We start from the raw sequence: 22,895 nt of genomic DNA, 5'->3' as shown, positions 1-22,895 counted from the left end.
TGGCAAGCTATCCACCACCTGGTCCCGGAAAGCCTGTACCTGCAGCGTATCCACACTTGAGTAGCCATTACCAGACTGCCACTCATCACAATCCTGAGGACCTGGGAGAGAGAGTGCTGAAAGCCTGTAGACTCCATTCTCCACTCCACCTTCCCAAACCACTTGGCCTGTTGCTTTGTCCCGGAGAGCAACAAAATGCTCATCAAACTCCACCCGTACGCCAGTCTTGCAAACCTGATGCACTGACAACAGATGAAAACCAAGTGCCGGAACATACAACACCTGGGAGGAATGCTTCCCCCCTCTACCATCGGGAACTATCTCCATCCTGCCCTCACTGTGAACTAGGATAGTGGACGTATCCCCAGTAAGAATATGACCAGAAAGCCTGCAGAGATCCTGTAAACCGGAACGGGAAGGAGTCATGTGCCTGGAAGCACCACTATCGAGAATCCACTCCCGAGTATCCGTTGCGGAGAGTCCTCCAATCTCCTCCCTGCCTGAAGAAAATGAAGCATCGGTGTCCATCACCTCCAGGTGCACAAAAGCCGGAGTCTTCGTGATTGCTGAGGAGTCTTCACCCTTCTCGGTCTTCCGCTTGGGACACTGCCTCCAGTAGTGGCCTTTCTCGCCACAATCATTACAGGTCCTCTCTGCCTTCAGCTTCTCGCGGTCAGCGTCGGACTTCTTCTCAGAAGACTTCTCCGATGAAGCCTTCCCTTTGCTCGAATTACAGCCTTTCGACCGTTGGCCAGTAAAGGCCTCCGAACCTCCACCCTGAGGAGGGTTCGTGAATCGTTCCTCCTGGTCCAGGACCATGGGCACAAGCTCCTCCCACGTGATGGTGCTGAGCCTGCCACTGGTAATCAAAGAGGAGTAAAATGCTGAGTACGAAGAGGGCAAATGTGACAGCAACGTGATGGCCATGTCCTCTGACGATATCTCCTTCCCAGCCTGAAGAACCTCCTGCTGAAGAGCCTGTAGCTTGTTAATATGCTCCCGCATCGTCGACGACTTTGCAGGGCTCATAACCCGCATCTGTACTTCCAAGGAAATCCTCTTCATGGGCGATACCCTGTTATAAAGTGAGGCCAAATGCTGCCATATACCTCTGGCCAGCGTCATGTGCTTGACATGATTGATTACCTGCGGTGTGCAGTTGAGGAAAATAAACGAACGGACCCTGGCGTTGACGCGATCCCACATCTGCGTCTGGGCCTCCCGGTCCTTTCGGGTTGACAGTAACTCCCCTTCCTCTACTTCCTTTTTTCACCCGGTATCTCTTGGAAGGGCTTGGGCCATTGCAATGTCAGAATGGGTCAGCCAGTGGGACTTTGGACCAGTGGTTGGCTAAGCCTGAGAACTGCACTGAAAGATGAATGACAGTGTCCAGGACATGGGCACTGAAAGATGAAGGACAGTGTCTAGGACATGGCCACTGAATGAGGGTATAGGCCAGTTTACACTAGTAAGTGGCCGCCACCGAAATGTGAATGTATCTTGAATTCTAAGCAAATTTTGAAGTGACCATAGTGGTCAAAGATGGTCAGGAGACCAAAAGGAATGCAAATGACATCATCCCTAAAATTTAGGGAACTGCTATTTTTGGCAGTGTCGGAATTGAAAAGTGTTCGCGTCAGTTTGTGCGGAATGTCAAGGGGACCAAAAGCTGACAAAGGACTGTTGTGAGAATGTGAACCAGTCAGGAGATTTTTAGCCTGGAAGATTGCATGTGGAAAAGGCTTAAAAATGTGCCAAGTGTCAAATTTTGGTGCATTTTCCTCATAGAGAAGAGGGAAGCGTGGGAATTTGGGAAGAGGAGGCTCATTTGCAACCATCGTGTGGTTTTGTTGCAGGAAAACCAGCATTCGTGGTGCATTCCCTTGCCCTACAACTCAAGAATTGAGGGTTGAGCTTGCTCCCCACAGCCTCTCTCTCTCTTTCTCTCTCTTGCAGACTATGGAAATGCTCTCATCAGATAAAATCAGGTACAATTGTGTGAATTCATGCTTAAATGCAAAGGCTAGTTGCCTCCTTGAACAGGAACAGGTGTAGTTGGTTCCTACACCAAAGCAAGGACAGAAGAGGGTAATAACCTCTTTAAAACAATGCTGTTTCAGCACTGTTTAGGTGCTGTTTTTGGGCTGTTATGTTGCCCGGTTGATGCCAAAATGCAGTAGGACTTTGCTAAAGTCCTCCAGGACAATACAAGGGTTATTTTGGGTTGAAAAAAGAGCTGAAAACAGGTCTGTGCAGAAAATTACAGCAAGCTGAATTGTGATGTTTTGTACTCTATTGGGTAGCTTGATGCCTATGGAAGTGAGCCTGTCAGTTGGGATTCATTCTGAGATGTTATGGAACAGTTTTAGTGCAGTTATGCTGGCAAATTTCTTCTAAAATTTGTAAAATTCAGCTGATGTAAGTAGAGTGCTTTGTTGCACTTGTGCTTTGTAATTTCCAACCTTTTAACAATAAAGAAATACCGCAAGGAACTTCAGGGCCAATGTGTTGTTGAGCGAGGGAGCGAGGATTCTGTGAATGTGTGTCTCAGTAAGTCCAGGTTATTTGTGAATGAATTACCGCTTTATGTTTCCATAGACCGGTTTTATGGTTCCGTTGCCGGGACAGGGTCCTCTTTTCTGCAAGAGCCTGGACACGGATTGGATTGGGTGAACAAGAGACACACACAGAGAGGTACAGCTGATTACAGGTGAGAAAGAGTACGGTCTCTTTCTTTGGATACAGGTTCCCTTAAACTTTCAGTTGACAGTATGACAGACAAAGGAAAAGGCAAGCTTCCTGCGAAGAGAGTTCCTCTTCTACTCGCAGACAGCATATAGAGGTGACAGGTGCCCAGGTGTCAGCCTCTGCTCGGATGGAGCCAGTAGTACAGCCAGCCTTGATAGAGGAAGAACAGGAACAAGAGGATTTATTTCATGCGCAGCTCCTGAGCATGGTTGGTACCTTTGAACAGTAGGTGAAGAATCCCAGGATGAAGAGGTATTTGCAGTCAAGGACAGGGGATTCCCAGGCTGAATCATCTCAGCATGCAGTTGAGAGGGCACAGGAACAAATGCCAAGGATGCCACAGCATGTAGAGCAGATACCAGCAGTGGCAGCTGATCCAGTGCAGCATGTTACACAGGCACAGGTACATGCATTTAATGGCCAGGAAAGTAATGTGCAAAGGGTCATGCCGACCATTCCTCCATTCCTTGCTTCCCAGCCTGGCTATTTTGGTGGTGGATCTGTTTTCCAGGCCATGGCTAGACCACCCACAGTTTTGCCAGGATTGATGTCAAGAGGGTCACCAGGTATGATGCCTATGGAAGCTGTGAACCCTCTTTATGCCAATATAGGTGTGCAGCCCGGATTTCAAACTTATTTTAGTCCAGCTTTGGGGCCCGCAGCACCTGTCAGTGTGGCTGAATTTTCTCAACCTAGTGGACAAAGAGCAGTAAGGACTGATGCAGAAAAGGTGCAAAAGGATTACAAAGAAGGAGGTCAAGCAGTAAAGTTTGAGACTTTCAGTGGGATGCAGGACAAATTGAAAGCGCTGACTTTCATTCAGCGGTTTGATGCAGCATACACTAGGGGTAACTTTACGGAGTCTTCTAAGGTGCGGAAGGCTGCTACTTTCTTGAAAGGTAATGCATTACAGTGGTGGACCTCATTGTTGATGCAAGGACAAGCACCTGCTACATGGGTTCAGTTTAAGCAGCAGTTCTCTTTTGCCTGGCTTACAAATACTTTTGAAGTGGATGTTATGACAGCATGGCACAAACTTGATGCAGCCAACTGTGTAAATTTGGAAGAGTATAATAAGAAGTTTTGGGATGCACTCTTGCCAGTAACTTCTTACAGGACAGTGCCATTGTCAGAGCAAATAGAAAAGTATTGCTGTGGTTTGCCCAAAGAAATCAGGGATTATTGCATTAAGACCAATGTTTCTAATATGACTCAGCTCATTGAGAATGCAAATATGGCTAATGCATTGTTACAGGGAGGTTCACGTGGCTTTAAGAGCACAGTAAACAAGGAACCTCAGGGCAAACAGGAACCACTTATGAAGAGGGATTTCCCACCTAGACCATTCTATAGAAAGAAGCCATTTGAGAAGAAGACTTGGCCGTCACAACCTCAGAAAGTGTTGGTCAAGGCAAAGGACAGAAGAGGCCATTCTATGGCAAGTCATTTGAAGAGAGAAAGGCATTGATGCAAGCTAGGAAATGTTTCATCTGTGAACAGAAAGGGCATATGGCTGCAAAATGTCCACAACAGCCACCAAAAGATGCCGAGGATAAAGAAGGGCCACTCAAGAAGAAGACAATGCCGAGTGCAGGATTGGTACCTGACATGGTTGGTGACCAGCCATGTGATAATGCTACAGAATTGTGCAGAGCATGGGGTAAAATCAGAGATGCTACAGTGCTGATTTTCTTTGACCCTGGTGCTCGAGCCAACTTTATTTCACCGGCATTGGCAGCCAAGTTGGAGATTCGTGCTGAAGAGATGGGACCAGTTGGACAGGCTGATTTGGCATGCCCTGGGCATTCAGTTCCTGTCACTCCTATACTTGGCAAACTTCGTATGCATATACAGAGTTATGTGGACACAGAGGAGTTTCTTATCATGCCCTTGGAAGGATGTGATGTCTTGTTGGGAATTCCATGGTGTCATAGGAAACATGCAGTGTTGGATGCTTTCAACAGGAAAATCACAATTGTACATAGGGACAAGACTCATGTTTTGGATGTGAAGCTGAAAGGAGAGTCTGTCCCAGTTATTTCTGCTTCTGCTATAACTTCAGTAATGAAAAATCATCTTTCTGCGTACTTGGTTTTTGCAAAGCAAGTGAATGAAGTTGAAACTGATTTGTCTACACTAGACGAAGATAGAAAAGCTTTCTTGGATATGTTCAAAGATTGTTTTTCAGAATCTTTACCAAGAGAGTTACCCCCTGAGAGGCCAGAGGATCATGCTATACATCTTATTCCAGGGTCTAGTCCGCCCAATAGGCCACCGTACAGGGTTAGCGCAGCCCAGCAGAAAGAGATTATGACACAGGTTAACGAGCTGTTAGAGAAGAGACTAATTCAGCCCAGTAGTTCCCCGTTTTGTTCACCTGTGTTACTAGTACAGAAGAAAGACGGTTCATGGCGAATGTGTATTGACTACAGAGCCTTGAACAAGAACACGATCAAGAATAGATTTCCGATTCCGCGCATAGATGATATTCTTGACCGTTTGCAAGGAGCAGAAATGTTTAGCAGGATAGATTTGAAGAGTGGGTACCATCAGATTAGAATCAAACCCGAGGATGTGCACAAGACCGCATTTCGCACTACATTTGGTCTCTATGAGTTCTTAGTCATGCCCTTTGGATTGACAAATGCTCCTGCCACATTTAACAGAATGATGGACAGAATTTTCCGTCCTTACAGAAGCTTTGTGGGCACATTCTTTGATGACATGATAGTCTATTCCAAGAGTGAAGAGGAGCACAGAGACCATCTGACAGCAGTCTTTAATGAGCTGAAACACAACAGATTGCTCATTAATGGCAAGAAGAGTGAATTCTTTCTGAAAGAAATTCACTTCCTTGGGCACATTGTATCAAAGGATGGTGTCACAATGGATCCTGCTAAGATTGAAGCAATCGTTTCATGGCCAGATTTACAGACTATGCATGATGTTCGCAGTTTTCTTGGCCTATGCTCTTACTACCGCAGATTTGTAAGGCATTTTGCAGAGATTGCTTCACCGTTACATGCGCTTGAAAAGAAGGCCATTAAATGGCAATGGACAGATAAAGAGAAATCAGCATTTAGATGCCTGAAACAGAAAATGACTACAGACCCTGTGTTGACATTGCCAGATTTGTCTAAGTCATTTGTTGTGCAGTGTGATGCATGTGGGAACAGCATTGGTGCTGTTTTGATGCAGAATGGCCGAGTCGTGGCATATGAGAGTAGAATACTCTCTGACACTGAGAAGAACTATCAGATTTATGAGAAAGAGCTGCTAGCTGTGATCCATGCACTTACTAGTTGGAAACACTATTTGCTTGGTGCTGATTTTGTTGTGCAAACGGATCATCAGACGCTCAGATACTTTCTCACACAGGCAAAATTGTCAGAGAAACACATGCGCTGGGCAAATTTTCTGTCAATGTTTCATTTTCAGATAGTGCATGTGGAAGGCAAGAAAAATGTGGTTGCAGATGCATTGTCTCGCAAACCACAAGTGTCAGCTGTTTCTATTTCTTATCACCAGGAATTGGATGATATGAAAGAGCAGTATGCCAGTGATGAAGATTTTTCCAGAATCTATGAGCAGCTAATGAATAATCAACATCATGATCACTATGTTCTGAAAGACGGCTTTCTCATGATGCATGGAAAGCTATGTGTCACTAAGGAGTTAAGGCCGAAGGTAATGCTAGAAAGTCATGCTCCACCATATGCTGGACATCGAGGCATTGATGCTACAGTGAAAGCGGTTGAGACTTTCTTTTATTGGCCAGCCATGAGACGTGATCTTGATGCTTATGTCAGATCTTGCCTAGTATGTCAGAAGGTCAAGTTTGATAGACAGAAGGCACCTGGGTTATTGCAACCACTGCCTATTCCAGAGAGACCATGGGAAAGTATTGCCATGGACTTCATTTTTGATCTTCCAAGGACAACGACAGGGAATGATGGAATCTGGACTATAATATGTAGATTCAGTAAGCAGGCACACTTCATTCCTGTTAGAAAGAAGATAAAGCCCGAGCACATGGTAAAGGTTTTCATGCAGAATATCTTTAAATACCATGGTATGCCACAGTCTATTGTCAGTGATAGAGACCCAAGGATGACTAGCTTGTTTTGGAAAGCATTGTTTGAGAATATGGGCACGACCTTGAAATTCTCATCTTCTTTTCATCCTCAAACTGATGGGCAGTCTGAAGAGGCTAACTCTACTGTCTTGGATCTGCTGAAATGTTATGTCTCAGAACATAAGGCAACTTGGGAGCATTATTTGCCATTAGTAGAGTATGCTTACAACAATACAGTGCATTCCTCTACTGGCAAGGCGCCTTTTGAAATTGTTGAAGGTGGCAAGAAAGTACCTCCCATTCTGCAGACAAAGGATAAGATATTTGAAGCAGATCGGTATATTGAGGGATGGCAAGAAGCGTATAAGAAGGTCAAATATGCCTTGGAAAAGTCACAAGCTAAGCAGAAAAGAGCTGCTGACATGCATCGTCGAGAGCTCTTGTTTAAAAAGAATGACTGGGTCTTATTGCGCTTTGAAAAGGCACGACTGAGAAAAAGAAAGGGCAAGGAACGTCTGTTTCCTAAGCTGAGTATGCGATATTATGGTCCTTTCCAAGTCTCAGAGAAGATAAGTGATGTGGCATACAGGCTGAAATTGCCAGAAACCTGGAAGATACATAATGCATTTCATGTGAGCCTTTTGAGGCCTTTTATTGGCAATGTGTCAGAAGATATGGTGCCAGAGGAACAGCCTGAAGTGGAGGAATTGGATGAAATTCTGGTTCCTGAGCAGAATCTGGCCCATAAAGACAGAAAAGTGAAAGGACAAGTTGCAAGAAGGTACTTGGTGAAATTCAGAAATTATTCACCAATGGATGCTAAATGGATGGATGAGGTTGAACTGGCTGATTCACCTCAGTTGATGCAACTTTACAAGGAAGCCTTCCTGTTAGAACCTGCAATGGTTTAATATGCTTTTTGAAGCTGAATTCTGAATGACCTGTACATTTGTATTATATGTTTGGCAATGTACAGTTTTGACATTTGTTGTCAATGACTTAATCAATGAATGAACTTTCAGTGCTTTGAAGTTGTATCTGTTACGCTTCAAATGAATGATTTACATGTTGTGACACTAATAGTACAACATATATGCTATCGCCCTGTGTTGCATCCGGAAACATGTATTTGAAAAGCTTGAACCTGCGATGGCACAAATGGTAGTGGGGAATTCTTATCATCGCCCCGTGTCATCCGTTGGCAGGAGATACATGCGATGACACTAATCACCTGGGGAATCTGGTGATCGTCCTGTGTCATCCGTTTGCATGTGGACTTGCAATCGAGGTCGCTTGCTTCTTTCAAGAGGGGGGTATGTCACCAGGAGGTGAAACTTTTTGCAGTTGTTTTCCTTATTTACATTTCTTTATAAGTATATATTTTTCTTTTCTTTCTCTTTGGTTGCTGTTGCTTTCCCCCGGTATCTCTTGGAAGGGCTTGGGCCATTGCAATGTCAGAATGGGTCAGCCAGTGGGACTTTGGACCAGTGGTTGGCTAAGCCTGAGAACTGCACTGAAAGATGAATGACAGTGTCCAGGACATGGGCACTGAAAGATGAATGACAGTGTCCAGGACATGGGCACTGAAAGATGAAGGACAGTGTCTAGGACATGGCCACTGAATGAGGGTATAGGCCAGTTTACACTAGTAAGTGGCCGCCACCGAAATGTGAATGTATCTTGAATTCTAAGCAAATTCTGAAGTGACCATAGTGGTCAAAGATGGTCAGGAGACCAAAAAGAATGCAGATGACATCATCCCTAAAATTTAGGGAACTGCTATTTTTGGCAGTGTCGGAATTGAAAAGTGTTCGCGTCAGTTTGTGCGGAATGTCAAGGGGACCAAAAGCTGACAAAGGACTGTTGTGAGAATGTGAACCAGTCAGGAGATTTTTAGCCTGGAAGATTGCATGTGGAAAAGGCTTAAAAATGTGCCAAGTGTCAAATTTTGGTGCATTTTCCTCATAGAGAAGAGGGAAGCGTGGGAATTTGGGAAGAGGAGGCTCATTTGCAGCCATCGTGTGGTTTTGTTGCAGGAAAACCAGCATTCGTGGTGCATTCCCTTGCCCTACAACTCAGGAATTGAGGGTTGAGCTTGCTCCCCACAGCCTCTCTCTCTCTTTCTCTCTCTTGCAGACTATGGAAATGCTCTCATCAGATAAAATCAGGTACAATTGTGTGAATTTCATGCTTAAATGCAAAGGCTAGTTGCCTCCTTGAACAGGAACAGGTGTAGTTGGTTCCTACACCAAAGCAGGGACAAAAGAGGGTAATAACCTCTTTAAAACAATGCTGTTTCAGCACTGTTTAGGTGCTGTTTTTGGGCTGTTATGTTGCCCGGTTGATGCCAAAATGCAATAGGACTTTGCTAAAGTCCTCCAGGACAATACAAGGGTTATTTTGGGTTGAAAACAGAGCTGAAAACAGGTCTGTGCAGAAAATTACAGCAAGCTGAATTGTGATGTTTTGTACTCTATTGGGTAGCTTGATGCCTATGGAAGTGAGCCTGTCAGTTGGGATTCATTCTGAGATGTTATGGAACAGTTTTAGTGCAGCATAAATGGCAAATTTCTTCTAAAATTTGTAAAATTCAGCTGATGTAAGTAGAGTGCTTTGTTGCACTTGTGCTTTGTAATTTCCAACCTTTTAACAATAAAGAAATACCGCAAGGGGCGCCGGACTTCGGGGCCAATGTGTTGTTGAGCGAGGGAGCGAGGATTCTGTGAATGTGTGTCTCAGTAAGTCCAGGTTATTTGTGAATGAATTACCGCTTTATGTGTCCATAGACCGGTTTTAGAGAGAGAGAGAGAGAGAGAGAGAGAGAGGTCGCCAACTGTTGTGGTGCAGCGCTTCTATGCACAGCTAGGGCGGGTGCTCATCTGCAGTCGCAGGCGGGCCAGGTACGTGTGCAGGCGCAGGTAAGTGCTCGTGCGCAGGCAGGCACAAGCGCTCCTATGTTGTGCAGGCAGCCAGTTATACGCACAAGCGCACACGGGCAATCGGGCCAAGCTGGTGCGCAGGCAGCACCACAAGGTAGCAGCCGGAAACACGCGTAGGGAGGCGCGTATGAGCACTCAGGCGACTCAGGCGGCGCTCCAGACCGTGCGCGCAGGCGTGTACGTGTAGTACACGTTTGCAGCCGGGCTCGTACACGCAAGCAGACACGCAGCACACGGGTGGCAGACACGCGGGCACAGCAGAAAACTTGAAAAGCAGGCACAGGCAGATTTTGTTTTTTTTAAGGAAAAAAAAATACGCTACTTTGCTTTCGTTTATTTTTTACTAAACCGTAGTAAAGGGTTTAAAAACCCACTTTATGCTTTATAGGTGTTTTTTTTTTAAGAAAACAGAATATATATATATATATATATATATATATTGCCCAAAAAAAAAACACAAGCAAAAGCTAAAGATAGCTTTTGGGGAAACCTATATATTCTCCTTAAGTGGACTTCTTGCCACACATCTCTCAAGTCTTCAAGCTCTCAAGCTCTCGAGTTCCCTAGCACTCTTATTGTGCAAGATTAATTTTTCTCTCACCTTGCCCTCTTCAAGATATCGACCCAAGAATCCGAGTTGGAGCCCCTTTCCGAACGTGAAGGCCTGCCGGCTACGTAAGACACCGATGCCGATCTTTTCGACGATTATGTGTCAAAATCAAATTTCCAAGAATTTAAAGTTTGTCACGTGCACACCATTCAGGTGTACAGTGACATGGCATCATTTTAGCATCATAGACATCATCATGCATTTAATCATGATTTATTCAGGCATATATGAGGGTGTTTTATCACCAAAATCAGCACGACGACATCATTTATGACCAGCCGACTGGCATTTATGGCATTTATGGCTAGTCGTGGACATTCAGCAGCTGGCCGACTGCATTAATGCTGGCCGACCTGATTCAGTACCCGCCTATATAAAGCAACGCAGCATTCAGCATAGGGTATCTGAATATCTTCAGCGCGTGAGTGGATCTAGGGACATCTGACATCAGCGTTTCAGCCCTCCACTGCATACAGTCCAGCATCGCATCCAGTAAAGCATTCAGCCCAGTGTTCTCCAGCGTTTCTCCACCAGAAAGCCTTGGGAGCAGCATATTCAGCAACGCATCATCATCAGCATTCCGTACATCATCTACAGCAAACGCATCTATTCTCGTCAGCGTTTCCTTCCCAGGTAACAGGAGTACATCTGCGTTTCAGCATCACATCAGCATTGCTTCAGTCCCAAAGCCATCCCTTCAGCGTTTCCTTCCCAGGAGACAAGGGAAAGACAGTGGGACAGCAGTTCATTCAGCATATCAGAATATTCAGCATATAGGCAGCATATTCAACAGTATAGACCCATTTGGATCTCATTGTAACCGCATTCATCATCTAATATAGCTGCATTGCATTGACACATATTTGTCTATCTCTTAAACATCATTAAGTGCAGTTTAGTTAGACTAAGGTTGTGATTACTACGGTCGAAGACCCGTTGCATATCACATTGGTATCAGATTCAGATAGTCCACACACACCGTATCCTAGCGTGGGGGCATCCTCGGATGGTTAGATTGCGTTCCGGCACGACCACCGACTTCAGCATCACGTCTACAGGAGAGAGTACTCATCAGCCGGAAGACGTCTCCCCCGAAGGAGACCTTGTTCTTCCGCCTACAGCAGACACCATAGCTCTTCTTAGAGCTCAGAACCAACTACTCATGGAGCGTCTCCAACTCTTGGAGGCAGCAGCAGCACGTCCTTCTACACCTCTAGCAGCACCCGACTACATCTCCCTCTTCTTTCAGATGGAACAACAAAGGAGAGAGGACGAGGCCCGAAGGAGAAGAGAAAAAGAAGAAAGACGGGACTATGAGGAAGCCCAACGCAGGATCGACGAAGACCGACATCAGGCTCACCTCCCCGCTCGGGAACACCAACGTGAGCTTGATCGAGAACGTATGTTACTCGAACACCAACGGGAAAAGGAGGTCATACACTTGAGGTATCAGCAGCTCTCCTCAATCTCCCCAATCATAGGTGTCACCAGCCAGCAGCTCGCAGAGCAGCATCAACCACCATCATTCGCAGTCAACCAAATTTCAGTAAGTATGATGGTAAGTGTGATCATTCTTCAGTTAATCAATTTGTTCATCAGTTTAATGCTCATTTTCCATTAGCTAGGATCACAGACCCACAAGACAAAGTCCACTTAGCGGCTCCCCATCTCACTGGTGAGGCAGTCACGTGGTGGCAGCATTGGTCTAGTATTCATACTGACCAGGCCACAGGTGTCACAGCCTTTGACTGGGACATCTTTGTCCATGACCTGAAGACCAGATTTCTCCCGCCCCAGTACATGACTGGTCTGAAAGACGAGTTCTATGGACTCAGACAGAATGGATCCCCAGTGCTTCAGTTTTCCGATAAGGTTATTACTTTAGCACAGCAGTTAGGGTTATCTCAGCAGGCCAAGATGGAGCAATTCATTCGTGGATTGGACTCCAACATTCGGTTCACAATTCGTAACTTTGAACCAAGTACATATGACTGGGCTCTGACTCTCGCTCAGAATGAAGAAATGAAGCTCAACGGGGGCAAGCCCAAGCAGGCATCTCAGTCCAGTACCAAACCCCAACAGCAGCAATCAGCTGCACAGACAGGGAAAGGTAACGCATCTTCTAAAGATGCTAAGAAGGACAACAGTAATAGCTCCACTTCAGGGGGTAAAAAGGATAAAGAACGTAAGAAAACCCCTGATGAAAAGGCTAAAGCAGGCATTACTGGAGATTATCTTCCTCCAGAGGAGCAAAAGAAGTACCAGTCACAAAATAGATGTTTTTTCTGTCATATTATAGGGCATGGTAAGAAGGATTGCCACAAATGGCAAGCGGCACAAGCTGCCAAAGCTCCTTCTGCCACAGTTGCCACAGCCTCCCCAGCTCCTCCAGCCCCGCCTACTACCTCAAATGCAGTTCAACTTTTACCTTCCATGCATCCTATGCCATCCGTGGTATTTGATGCTAAGCAGGAGGGTGAGAGCGATGCTGCTCAGAAGAGCCTCATCCGAGCTTATGGCTTTGCCCAGGGCCGACAGTTTATACTAAGACCGCCCAAGAAATCCATTCATTCGTAGGTCTTTGTCAGGCCTATAGCACACATGTCCATCAGTTTTCCAACCTTGCACCACCTCTTACCGACTTGCTCAAGGGGGTGAAGACTCGCAAGCAAAAAGTCTCAGTTACAGGTAAGGCACTTGATGCATTTCGTGCACTCCAGAAAGCTGCCTCAGAAGCACCTGTATTAAAGTTAGCATCATGGGACGAACCTTTCGAGGTCATCACCGATGCCAGCAATGTAAAATATGTGCAGTCCTCCAGCAGGACAATAGACCCGTGGCATATTACAGCAGAAAGTTGGATGTCGCCGAAAAGAATTATTCGGTATATGACAAAGAGCTTTTGGGTGTGATCACAGCGCTCAAACATTGGAAGCCTTTTCTTTATGGACAGGCTTTCACAGTGAAAACAGACCACCAAGCACTTAAGTGGCTTCAGACTATGCCAAGTGCCCAGTGGAGTGATCGATAGGCCAGGTGGAGTCAAATCTTCCAACAGTTTGGAGGTATGATTGAATACATCCCTAGTAAGCATAACCCAGTAGCAGATGCTCTCAGTCGGAAGTCCAGCATCCAGGCAGTCCAAGAAGCTACCATTCTCGAAATCACGGGGAAGGACTTGGATAGTATGAAAGACCAATATGTCGACTCCCCTGAGTTTGGTACTCAGTATAGTTTGGCCCTCACTTCTGAGCCTGGCCACTATTCAGTACAGAACGGTTGGTTGTTCTACAAGAACCGTCTCTGTGTTACTCGGGAAAAGCATTCTGCTCTTCTCCACGATGCCCGTCACGTGCACACCATTCATGTGTACAGTGACATGGCATCATTTTAGCATCATAGACATCATCAGGCATTTAATCATGATTTATTCAGGCATATATGAGGGTGTTTTATCACCAAAATCAGCACGACAACATCATTTATGACCAGCCGACTGGCATTTATGGCATTTATGGCATTTATGGCCAATCGTGGACATTCAGCAGCTCGCCGACTGCATTAATGCTGGCCGACCTCATTCAGTACCCGCCTATATAAAGCAACGCAGCATTCAGCATAGGGTATCTGAATATCTTCAGCGCTTGAGTGGATCTAGGGGCATCTGACATCAGCGTTTCAGCCCTCCACTGCATACAGTCCAGCATCGCATCCAGTAAAGCATTCAGCCCAGTGTTCTCTAGCGTTACCAGGAAGCCTTGGGAGCAGCATATTCAGCAACGCATCATCATCAGCATTCAGTACATCATCTGCAGCAAACGCATCTATTCTCCTCAGCGTTTCCTTCCCAGGTAACAGGAGTACATCTGCGTTTCAGCATCACATCAGCATTGCTTCAGTCCCAAAGCCATCCCTTCAGCGTTTCCTTCCCAGGAGACAAGGGAAAGACAATGGGACAGCAGTTCATTCAGCATATCAGAATATTCAGCATATAGGCAGCATATTCAGCAGTATAGATCCATTTGGATCTCATTGTAACCGCATTCATCATCTAATATAGCTGCATTGCATTGACACATATTTGTCTATCTCTTAAACATCATTAAGTGCAGTTTAGTTAGACTAAGGTTGTGATTACTACGGTCGAAGACCCTTACATGTCACAAAGTTACTCTAGAAGCTTCTTCCTCGGAACGTCAAGCACAAATCGCCGCGCAGATGCAAGCTTTGCAAAACTCCATCTCTTTGTTGACCACTACCCTATCTACTCTTTCGGCTATGGATACTTTGGCATCTACTTTAGGCCCCAACATTACTCCGGAACAGTTCGGGGGCGAGCAAAAGCAGCGTACCAAGGAGATAGTGGACACTTGGCTACATAAGTGGCAAGTCCATTTTCAGTTCCATCCATATGACGATGGGAAAAAGATCCAATTAGCAGCAGGTTTCCTCTCAGGCAAAGCTTTACTTTGGTGAAAGAAACTCAACCCTAAACCAATGACTTGGGGCTCAGTTCGAAGACGTCTTCAAGAGAGAATTCCTCAAGAAAGAGGATGACTATGATGTTGTTGCCCGGTTTAGTACTTTGACCATGACCTCGCAGAATCTCACTTATGAGGTATACCTCCAAAAATTTAAGGACTTGCAAATGAAAGCTACAAAAATGGATCCTACAACTCTTTTGGGGTTCTTCATAGCCGGTTTATCCGACTCATACCGTTTACACGTTAAAAATAACAAATGCAAAACCTTGGACGAGACCATTCATTCCGCTCGTATCTATGACGATACAATGGTCTCTTCCAAGTCTAAACCCATTACCGAGTAGGGGAACAAGCACAAAAGGAAGTTCTCCGCACCAATGGCTAGCATGACTAAAGGAAAGTCTTCGGACCAACCTTCAAAGAATTCAACTTCGACACCAGCGAAGAAGAAACGTCTCCTTAAAGCTTTGAAGCTCAAGAAGGAGGGACGTTGTTTCATCTACGAAGAAAAAGGACACATGCGTAACGAGTGCCCGAAGCAAAAGGGTGCAAAGACCAACGTAGGATCCAAGCCAAAGGCAGCTAACCAGTTGTCTTCGACAGGTACGTCAGTTACTGTACTTTCTCGCCCTAGTACATGTTAGGATTGTCTGTTCAACTCTAAAGTTTTTGGCTTGCATGATCTTTTCCAAGTTTATGGAGAAGTGAATGGCCATAGAATCCACATTCTTCTAGACCCTGGCAGCTCACACAACTTTGTTAACTACAAACTTGTGCAGAAATTGGGTCTTGATACGACACCCAGCGATATACCTATGAGGTACGCCTACCTGCAGGTCGGCAAGTATGGGATCGAAAGGTGGAGATGCTACCAATCCGGATTTACGACTACAAAGATACTCTGGAATGCTATATTATGCACCTAGAACAAGTAGACTTGTTATTAGGGATTGAGTGGTTTAAGACTCTTCAAGTCCAGATAGATTGGTCTAGTCATATTTTTTCTTTTGAACATAGGAACACCCAGTATAGTATCTTAGGTGATTGTATACATCTCTCTCAGAGACCTTGTAAATACAGTTGATTTTGGTAATATAATGGATTCTTCTTTGTATACTGCTTTCCATTGTGTATTGATTCCACTTTCTTCATTTCTCATACCTTGTATGGATGTCAATGAATTAAGTGTATTTGAAAGCAAAGAATTACAAAAGATACTTGATTCATTTCAAGATATATTTCCTAAGGAACTGCCATCAGGCTTACCACCTGAAAGGGCAATAGATCATCGTATTGACCTGGTCCCTGGTGCTCACCCTGTTAGTATTCCACCTTACAGGATGAGCCAAGTTGAGGAAGATGAATTGGCTAAACAACTCGAAGATTATTTGAGGATAGGCCAAATCTGTCCAAGTAAATCACCTTGGGGTGCACCTGTGTTGCGTAGGAGAAAGAAGGACAACACCTGGAGAATGTGTAAAGATTACAAGAGATTGAACAAGCTGACAATTAAGAACCGTTATCCTCTCCCTAGATCAAATGACCTGATTGATCGCTTAGCAGGAGCGAAATATTTCACGAAGATAGATTTACGTACTGGCTATCACCAGATACGTATTCATAAAAGGCATGTCGAAAGAACTGCCTTTCGGACTAGGTATGGCCATTACGAGTTTCTCGTATTACCTTTTGGGTTAACCAATGCTCCAGCTACTTTCTGACAAATGATGAACGATCTTTTTCATGAAACTTTGGAGAAATTTGTGGTTGTGTTCTTGGATGATATTTTGATATATAGTCGTACTCTTGAGGATCACGTTAGACACCTCACGATTGTCTTAACTATTTTAAGACGATAGAATCGACTATATGCTAAATTAAGTAAATGTGAGTTTTTCATGACAGACATCATTTACTTGGTCGTTCTTCTCTCGGTTTTGTTGTTTTTCTTTGGAAATCTGTGCGCGAGTACTCTCAGCTCACACTACCGATGACCGACTTGTTGAAAGGTCGTAGACGTAAGTCAAATCAGCCTATCACTTGGAATAATGATCTCGACATGGCCTTCAGACTTTTGAAAGATAAAGTCAAGGAAGCACCTATCTTAGCATTACGCCTTATGTTCTTGAAACTCATGCCAATGACTATGCCATCGGGGCTGCTCTATTTCAAGATGGTAGACCTGTTGCTTTTGAAAGTAAAAAGCTAGACGACACTCAATCTTGTTGGCCAACCCTTGAGAAGAAGCTTTATGCTGTGGTTCACGCTCTCAAGGTTTGGAGACATTATTTACATGGCTCCAAGTTTGTGGTATTGACTGATCATCAGTCAATCAAGTATGTGTGTGATGCGGACGATTTGAGAGGAAGGAAAGCTCGATGGGCTGAATTAATGCAAGATTTTGATTTTGAGATTCGTTATAGAAAAGGATCCATGAATAGTGTTGCAGATGCGCTTAGTCGAATTAGAGAGGTGAATACTTTGTCGTTTACCGAGATTTCTACTGACTTATTTCAGTCATTGAGAGGGCTTTGCAAGATTGATAGTTATTTTGGTCCATTTTGCCAGAAGATCTAAGACGGGAGCTCATTGATTGAACAAGACTCAATGACTAAGCAGCCTACCATTCAAGCTACAGGAGGCCAGTGGATGATTCGGAATGGTTTACTATTCCGTAATGACAAAATTTGTGTACCACAGATCCCGGACATTCGGTCCAAGATTCTCAAGGAGTGTCACGATGCCCCTTCTGCTGGACACCCTAGGGTACACAGGACATTATCGTTAGTGAAACACACTTTTTATTGGCCAAAGATGAAAGGGTATGTAGAAGATTATGTTCTCAAGTGTCAAGTTTGTCAAGCGAATAAAGCTGAACACTTTAGACAGGCTGAGTTGTTGCATCCTTTGCAAATCCCAGGTAATAAATGAAAAAGTATTTCCATGGATTTTATTACCGGATTGCCAAGAACACATCAAGGCCACGATTCTATTTGGGTTGTGATAGATCGCTTAACAAAAATGGCTAGATTTTTACCGACCCAAAAGACCATTACAGCTACGCAATTAGCAAGGCAGTTTATCGAGCAATTGTTTAGACTGTACGGGTTACCGCAAGACATAGTCAGTGCTTTTTGGAAACTTGTTTTTCAGAAGTTAGAAACAACTTTGAATTTGAGTTCCTCAGATCATCCTCAATCTGATGGCCAGACTGAAAGAGTGAATCAGATTTTGGAGGATATGCTTCGGACATATGTATCCAAAAGACAGAGTTCATGGAAGGATTATCTTCCTATGTTAGAATTTGCATATAACAATACTAAGCATACGAGTACAGGTTTTAGTCCTTTCATGCTTATGTATGGTTTTCAGCCTAGATCACCTGTTACAGTAGGATTCTCAGGACTTCAGCATGATGCAGCGCGTAATTTTTTGCAAGTTATGCAAAGAATGTTACAAGTTGCGAAGGAATCTATTAGAAAGCAATGTTCTATCGGGCGGCCTCTAATATGGGGCAACCCATATATTCTCTACTATTAACAGCAAAGGCCCTACCCTTCTGCAAACTGGTCTGTGGAAGCTTCAAAATCTTCAATCGGTGACCTTCGTTGGTATGCATCAAAAATCTCAACCCTTACCCCTCTGTGCTAACGTATATGTAGCATGTAATATTATAAGACTATAAAACCTTCTCTCACACCAATCCTTGTACATTCCCCACCCTGTTAAAACTGTGGCACGGTGTTCCAAACTAATTGATAAATCTCCATTCTCAGCTGAAATACACTCTTGCCAGACATTTCCATGATTTCTATTCAAGGCCTTTGCTGCTCTCTGAATCATAGAGATCCAACTGGGACCCAATGACCATTCCCTACTCTTAAGAAAAACTAACCATGCTATTGCATAGAGGACTATCCTTCAAGCGAAACACACCCCCGCCCCTCCAAAACACATAAAAACACACACAAAGTATTAGTTCACCCAAAGCTTAAAATGGGCAGTGTTGTGCTAAATGAATACTGCACGCAGTTATAAAGTGGCCAGGAAAAACGCAGACATTATAAGCCTTATCAGAATAAAATGTTGCATGAGGTAGGATTTCAGAAGTGCATGCTCTTACCTCAGGTGATTCAAACTGACCCTGCGGTTGACTATCATATGCCTGAGTTCCACCATAACCATCATCATATGCCTGACTAGGGGGTGGCTGGCTAAAACCAGCATTGTAAGCCTGAGAGGATTGAGGGGGATCGCCGTATGAACCAGTGCCAAAAGCTTGATTAGGTCGAGGCTCATTGCTGACACCAGTGCCGTAGGCCGGATTAGGGCGAGAGTCAGTGCTTACACCAGTGCCATAAGCCTGATAAGAGCTACTGGAACCAGTACCAAAAGCAGGGTTAGGACTGCTTGAACCAATGCCATAAGGAGGACTGGGACCGCTTGAACCAGTGGCATAAGGAGGATTAGGACCGCTTGAAATAGTACCGTAGACAGGAGTAGGGCTTCCATACACAGGATTTGGGTTGCTTGAACCAGTTCCATAGGAAGGATTAGGGTTGCCCGTAGCAGTGCTATAAGAAGGATTGGGGCTGCTTGAACCAGTGCCATAAGCAGGATTAGGGTTGCTAGAACCAGTTCCATAAGTGGGATTAGGGGTGCTTGAACCAGTGCCATAGGCAGGATTAGGGGTGCTTGAGCCAGTTCCATAAGCGGGATTGGGGGTGCTTGAGCCAGTACCATAAGCGGGATTGGGGGTGCTTGAGCCAGTTCCATAAGCGGGATTGGGGGTGCTTGAGCCAGTTCCATAAGCAGGATTGGGGATGCTTGAGCCAGTACCATATGCAGGATTGGGTGTGCTTGAGCCAGTACCATAAGCAGGATTAGGGGTGCTTGAACCCGTACCATAGGCAAGATTAGGGCTGCGTGAGCCAGGATTGGTGGTGCTTAAGCCAGTACCATAAGCAGGATTGGGTGTGCTTGAGCCAGTACCGTAAGCAGAATTAGGGGTGCTTGTACCCGTACCATAGGCAGGATTAGGGCTGCTTGAGCCAGTTCCATAAGCGGGATTGGTGGTGAATGAGCCAGTACTATAAGAAGGATTGGGTGTACTTGAGCCGGTACCATAGGCAGGATTAGGTCCCGTTCCGTAAGCAGACTTAGGGCTGCTTAAACCACTACCATAGGAAGGACTAGAACCACTTCCATAAGTAGGATTAGGGATGCTTGAACCAGTGCCATAACCCCGATTAGGACCGCTTGAACCAGTGCCATAAGCCGGGTTAGGCCTTGCACCAGTGTCATACGCGGGATTAGGACTTGAACCAGGGCCATAAGCTGAATTAGATCTTGAACCAGATACATAACCCTGATTAGGGCTGCCATAAGCCTGATTAGGGCGAGACTCGTAGCTTGAGCGAGTGCCATATGCCGGAGCCGAGGGAGGTTCGTCATAGTCACTGTCATAAGCTGAAGGTTTGCGATAGTCAGAATTAGGGTCACGGGAGTCGCCAGGACCGGCAAGATTGGGCGATTCAGATTCGCTGTCGTAAGGCTCCGGACCAGAGTCGTAGGACCCCTCAGAGCGAGCGCAGGGCCGCAGGCGGAAGCTCTCCACGGCCGCCGTGCGCCGCCAGCGAGGCTTCGAAGCATTGAAGAAGATGGATGGCGGCCGCCCGCGAGGCTTCGAAGAAATGAAGAACGTGGATGTGATTCTGGACGTAGTTGAGGGAAGGAAGGGACGGGCGCGCGCGAGAGAGCAGTAGGAGGGCGAGGCCGCCATAGCAACCAAGCTTTGAGCTTCCATGGCCGTTCTCAGCTGCGTGCTCACTTCCATTCAAATGGGGTGAGTTGAAGATGATGAGGGTGAAGCGGGTAATCTAGTCTTACTTCCAGCTCTCATCCGCGTAAGGACACTCTTTGGTACAAATAAACCCCAAAAAAAAAAAAAAGATATGGGCGGTCTTATTCCCGGACTAGTGTGTAAGCGGGGGGTTACATAACGAGAAAAAAAAAATAGAAATTGGCATCTTTTTTGGGGGGGATTTTGTACACTTGTTAAAGTGCCATCGCTTGCACTAGGGAGAGGAGATTCGAACCCACAACTTGGGGACTCTCAAACTCCACCACTGCACTAGCACATGATCAGCAGAAATCGGCATTCCAAATACATCCATGGCATTTCCCACCGTTGATAGTCCTTTTTGTACAAGAAAATACCACAAAACAAAAAATATTTTTTCTTCCTTGTTTTAACTGATGATAGATTCAAAATTCAGCAAATGAAAAGAGCATTTGTGTACACACACAAAACTAGAGCATTTATAACTAAAGTGTGACATTAAAACAAATTCACAGTAATGCAAGCAATGTAGAAGCATGTATCTAATTTCATGTGAGTGAAATGTGACAAGAGAACCATTGAGTTCTACGAGGCAAGCGTATGCATTAATTCCAAAGGAGTGCTAACAATATTGTGCAATAAAAATTGGATTTCATAAGTATTATGCATGCTGCACTATGCTAGGTTAAACTCAAAGATTGATTAAAAAATTTCAACATTATATCAAAGTTACGATACTAAAAAATTAATGGATACTCATGAGGCATTATACATTGAAGTAACGGTCATATACTCTAATCTACGATGGTAGAGAATGATGTTGATGAATGCTTGCATAAAAAGAAGATATACATCAAGAATATTATTAACTAACATGAACTCTTATCACAACATATGTAGGTTCAATGCTCTCTTTTGAACGTGTGTAAGAAATAAAGACATAAAGTCCAAACAATGTATGGCAGAGAGGTGCCACAAATCTCCTATTAAATTTAAGAACATAGGGGAACATGCCCTTCCCCCATTTAGAGAAACACTTTCGGTGTTGAAAGTGCAATGAATGAGTTCTTTTTTTAATACACATTGTGCTTGCCTCAAGCTGCCTAGTTGTTTATCCCATTGCTTTGAATCTTGATGTCATGATTTAGAGTCTAACTTTTGCATTTTGAACTTTTGCATTGTTACATATACATGCAATCGAGCACAACATCAAAGGTTGCTTAGCCAACTAGCTATGTAAGAATCTACATATATAATAAAGAAATTTTAACCTTTACTATGTGATTACAACCTTTACTACATGATGCATACCATTTTTAGCATGTCCGAGACAACTCTAGTAGAAGTTGTGATTAAGTGTGTTGTCAGGCTCTAATACTACACATGTATGGCAAGTGCAATATCTTAGGTGATGCTAAGATGTCATGCCTCATAGAAATACAATCTCTTGGAATAATGTTATTGCAGTCTATGGTCACCATGGGAATGTTAAATGCCATCTCAAGTCTAGAATTAAACCCAAATTGAATAATGTAGCAATAAAACAAGAATTCTCTTCAAGCCTAAATAGAATAATGTAGCAATAAAACAAGAATTGTCTTCAAGCATCTAAGCTGAGTTATCAAACTTTTAACATTATTAATAATGTATCAAACTTTTAACATTATTAAAAACTTAAGTTATTAAATTTTTAACATTGTTATAGAAGAGAAAGGGACGGATAGATAAAATACTTGAAATTGTCAAAATCGAGTTGATTAATTCTACATGTTTTTGGGTAGTAGAACTTGTTGCATTGTTTACATGAATAGTTTATTTTATAAGCCATGCTAGCTTTAAAATGTTACATTGTTTACATGGATAGCCTATTTTATAAGCCATGCTAGCTATTTTTTAGGGCTTGTGAGAAAACAAAAAAAAATAAGCGTAAGAGCTAAGTAAAGATTCTCCCCTTTTTGTTAGCTCAAAATAGGTTGCACATGGTGAGTTGCAGCACGATAGAAACTCGTAGATACCATCTGAAATGTCAAAGATAGGTTCCATCGCAATCTTGCACTGTAAACTATAGCAACTTACAAAAACTTAATGAATGCAACCACTTACAAAGTCTAGAAGTCACCAAAAGTAAGAATTCACTCCAAGACTTTTACATAGCAAATCTTGATCTTGGCATGGCAAATCTTGCATTATAGGATGC

At 44.2% G+C, this 22,895-nt stretch overlaps 1 protein-coding gene across 1 annotated transcript in view; it reads right to left on the bottom strand.

Moving 5' to 3' along the window:
* LOC147629042 (uncharacterized) overlaps positions 1 to 20,722 on the bottom strand; it is a 31,009-nt gene extending 10,287 nt beyond the window's left edge. The window contains exon 1 of the mRNA XM_086812256.1: positions 18,980 to 20,722. Coding sequence (XP_086668382.1) covers positions 18,980 to 20,692 — 1,713 coding nt within the window. The 5' untranslated portion in view covers positions 20,693 to 20,722. The remainder of the gene's footprint in view (positions 1 to 18,979) is intronic.
* Positions 20,723 to 22,895: the final 2,173 nt, after the last annotated feature.

This window comes from Cibotium barometz, chromosome 18 (assembly GCF_041138505.1).
Source record: "Cibotium barometz isolate CiBa-2024 chromosome 18, ASM4113850v1, whole genome shotgun sequence".
Taxonomy (NCBI): Eukaryota; Viridiplantae; Streptophyta; class Polypodiopsida; order Cyatheales; family Cibotiaceae; genus Cibotium; species Cibotium barometz.
The sequence above is the reverse complement of the archived record's forward strand: the minus strand, read 5'-3'. Positions and strand labels throughout refer to the sequence as shown.